The following is a 3418-nucleotide window of genomic DNA, read 5'->3' as shown; positions in this document are numbered from 1 at the left end:
CTTCGGCGTTTCACGATTCAATATTTTGTGCGGCTCTTTCACATTTTATTCAAATATAACAGTATTAAACTCAATAATAGAACGTTAATGAATTACAATTTTTCTTTTTACTTTTCTTGTCTTGTCCTTTTGTATGTGTGTGTGTTTGAGTGAGTGTCGAGTGTTCGTTTCCTCCCTTCGCCGCGACACGCGGAGGCAACCCAAAATCTGTAGCGCGCCTAATAAGAGCAGCTCTTCCCGTTCCTATCGCACCTACAAAAAAAATCTGTGTCGTTAGCGTTAGAGCACGTCTCACCCTCTTTTCCTTTTTCCATTCTACTCATCTTATTCTCTTAGAAGTAAGATTTACGCGACACGCGGCCACAGCGTAAATAAGAATTCATTTAGTTACTACATTCTATTTTATTTTCCACAAAATTCGTAGACATTTCGTAGACAGAGTAGCATCGGCGTTGCGCCACATTTCCTTCTTTTTGTGTTTTTGCCTACTGTCTGCCGATAGTCGCGACAACCATACACGGCGGTAATTATTTATATTAAGATATCTCTCATCAACTCGGTATATCGAGAGATACTTCACGTTACGCGATGAGGACGACCGATTGAGTAGAAAGTAGATACACGTTTCCGCTCGGCTCGTAGTCTCTCTTTTCTCGCTGATCGTAGCCCTCATTTAATCAAAACGCTGCGTACCATGATTGCTTGCCGAATAATCTCTTTTCCAACGAACGATTTCACACACTGCGTTCGACGCATTCCTCCTCGCAAATCCGGACGTGAAATCGACTAACTCTCGTTTCTATGCAAAAAAATTTATTCATTCTTTATAAAGTGATTCTTCATTTAGTTTTGTATCAATTTCGGTGGACAATACTATAAAAACATATATTTTAACATTATTTCCATAAATACCAATGTTGCGGCCACGGTATGTCCGATTCTCGACCGAAGCATTATTCTTGCAATACAAAGTTTTTTGTTAAGTTTAAACGCTAACGATACAAACTTTTTATGTAGTGTTTCAATTGTTAAGCAATTACATATTTGTTCCATATATATGTTAAAAATAAAATTGACAAGTTTTTTTTCACAAAATCGTGTTTGTTTCTATAATGTATGTTCGCACCAAGTGCGTCGACTGGCACAATTATCGAACTGCTACAGTGCGTTGAGATCAACCTCTGATACATAATAATCTACTAAATTCATCTAAATGTTAATATACACATTTTAATATTGTAATATATTTTAATATACACATATATAACGTAGGGGAGAGGGTTCCCATACCGTCCGGGCAAATGGTAAAGGTTGTAACTCTGCTAAAAATTAATTTTATGCCAACTTCCAAATTGGCTTCTGTCGAGGGAATATTTTCCTATGTTTTCCACCGGACGGTGTGAATTTTGTGTGCCATTAATGAAGATACAGACCGCAAGGCAAAAGTCTCGTTTTTCGACGTGCCAAAAATCGTGGTCTTGAACCGACCCTTATATGGTCTGAACGCAACCCCCTATTAATAATACATTATGTGGCGACTCTTATCAGTCGCACTAACGAAAACCCACCGAGCAGCTACTTTTCGTCAAGCGCTCGGTGGGAACATCCAAGCGCCTGTAGCACTCGACCATACAGGCGCCCGTAGCACGCGACCACGCGCAAGGGCTGCGCGACGCGCAACTACCACGGTACGCCCACCAGAGGGCTAGCGCCGATAATGTTATCGCGTACGAAGAATCGGTCCAGGACCCTTATAGATAAGGCGCCGAACCGATCAACCGGCACCGAGCTGTGGCATGCAGGGCTATACCTCCCAGCAGTTTTTACCACAGCTACGGGCTCGTGACAAAGCACGGCAATTACAGCTACCGTCGCTACCGCCTCATCAGCAGCAGCCACCGCAGCCTCCGCCGCAGCAGCCACCGCAGCCTCCGCCGCAGCAGCCACCGCAGCCTCCGCCGCAGCAGCCACCGCAGCCTCCGCCGCAGCAGACACCACAGCCTCCGCCGCGACAGACGCCGCGGCCTCCGCAACCGCAGCAGTCACCGCGACCAGCGCAGTCTCCACGGCCTCAGCCATCACAGCCTCCGCAGCAGCAGCCGTCGCAGCCACCGACCCGCCAGAGAGGGACCTCGCTTATCCAGCGTCTGCGCCAGCAGCTCCTGCGCCGCCGCCAATTACAAGCGACGTCCCCCAGGATCCGGCCGGTGGAGGCCACCGAATTGTTCCGGCGCCAACCAAGACTGCAACATCCAAGGGGACAATCACCGCAGCCTCCGCCAGGGTCGCCGACACAGTCGACGCCTCCTCCGACGCCGCCGGCCGTTCCGCCAGGACCGCAAGCGACCGCCGTGAAGAAGGTGACCCTCCAGCTCGCCGCCTGGAAGCTACACCCGCTGGACATTCCGCCGCCTGCCAGGACTAGGCCACCGAGGTACTACCTACACCCGTGGGACCTCAGAGTACGCCGGTACACCTCGCCACGATACCTGCCGGCGCCTCCACCAGCGGGAGAGAAGGAGCCGTTCTCTGGATCCGAGTGGGAGACCACCAGCCAACCCGGAGACGAGAACGCGAACTACTGGGGCCCAGAAAAGAGGACGGCTACAAAGCCCTCGCTCACTTACCGCGAGCGAGTAAGTGAGAAGCGGCGCTCCACCAAGTGGACGTATACGCAGCCACCGCTTACCTACAAGGAGCGAAGCCCCTCTAAGTGAGGAGGAAGCCAAACGGCCCTTTTTAGGGCCACCATAAAATACCCTGACTGAACATAGTTGTATATAGCTGTACATAGCCATAATAAACGTGTACATAAATACAGAGTCACGTCTTCAACCTCTCTCTTACGATCCCTGGCGCCGCACCGACAGAGGCCGACAGCGACGGCCGGTCGGTGACTCATCTTACATCTACCGCAGCGGGTAAACGTAACCGTATACGCGAAGGACATCGCTACACATTACATTTTTATGAAATGAAATTTTTGTTTTTAACTTTATTAAAGTATATTTTAAGGACATTTTATAAACTGTTAATCACAAAGAAATAAACAATCAATCGCTGTAGTCTGAGCTGTTTTCGGTTTCATAATAACTACAAATACCTATTCTTCCTACGAGTAGTGCGACAATTGAGACCACTCGTCGACGGCTGTGGTTCCATTTGGGTTCTTGTTTGATTGACAGAAATCATTATTAAACACATTTTTTCTCCGAAAATATACTATAGACAATTACGATGCAAAAAAAGGGGGTCGCTTTTGGACAAAGATCTCGCGGTCGCTTTTGGACCATTCCCACTTTTTTCACATATTCGACTCGCCATTCCCATATGACAACTAATGCGATTTAATATCCATGGCATATATTTAACATGGTCCATAACCAATAAAAATGACTTACCTTTCGATGCTTTTCGA

The 3418-nt window shown here is 47.5% G+C and overlaps 1 protein-coding gene across 1 annotated transcript; it reads left to right on the top strand.

The window, feature by feature from the left end:
* Positions 1 to 1796: 1796 nt before the first annotated feature.
* Positions 1797 to 2717, top strand: LOC108771851 (extensin-like). Its single transcript, XM_018537252.1, has one exon. It carries the CDS (start codon positions 1797 to 1799, stop codon positions 2715 to 2717), a length of 921 nt encoding a protein of 306 aa, XP_018392754.1.
* The last annotated feature ends 701 nt before the right edge of the window (positions 2718 to 3418 follow it).

The sequence above is a fragment of the Cyphomyrmex costatus genome, unplaced genomic scaffold, assembly GCF_001594065.2.
Source record: "Cyphomyrmex costatus isolate MS0001 unplaced genomic scaffold, Ccosl1.0 scaffold1663, whole genome shotgun sequence".
NCBI lineage: Eukaryota > Metazoa > Arthropoda > Insecta > Hymenoptera > Formicidae > Cyphomyrmex > Cyphomyrmex costatus.
The sequence above is the reverse complement of the archived record's forward strand: the minus strand, read 5'-3'. Positions and strand labels throughout refer to the sequence as shown.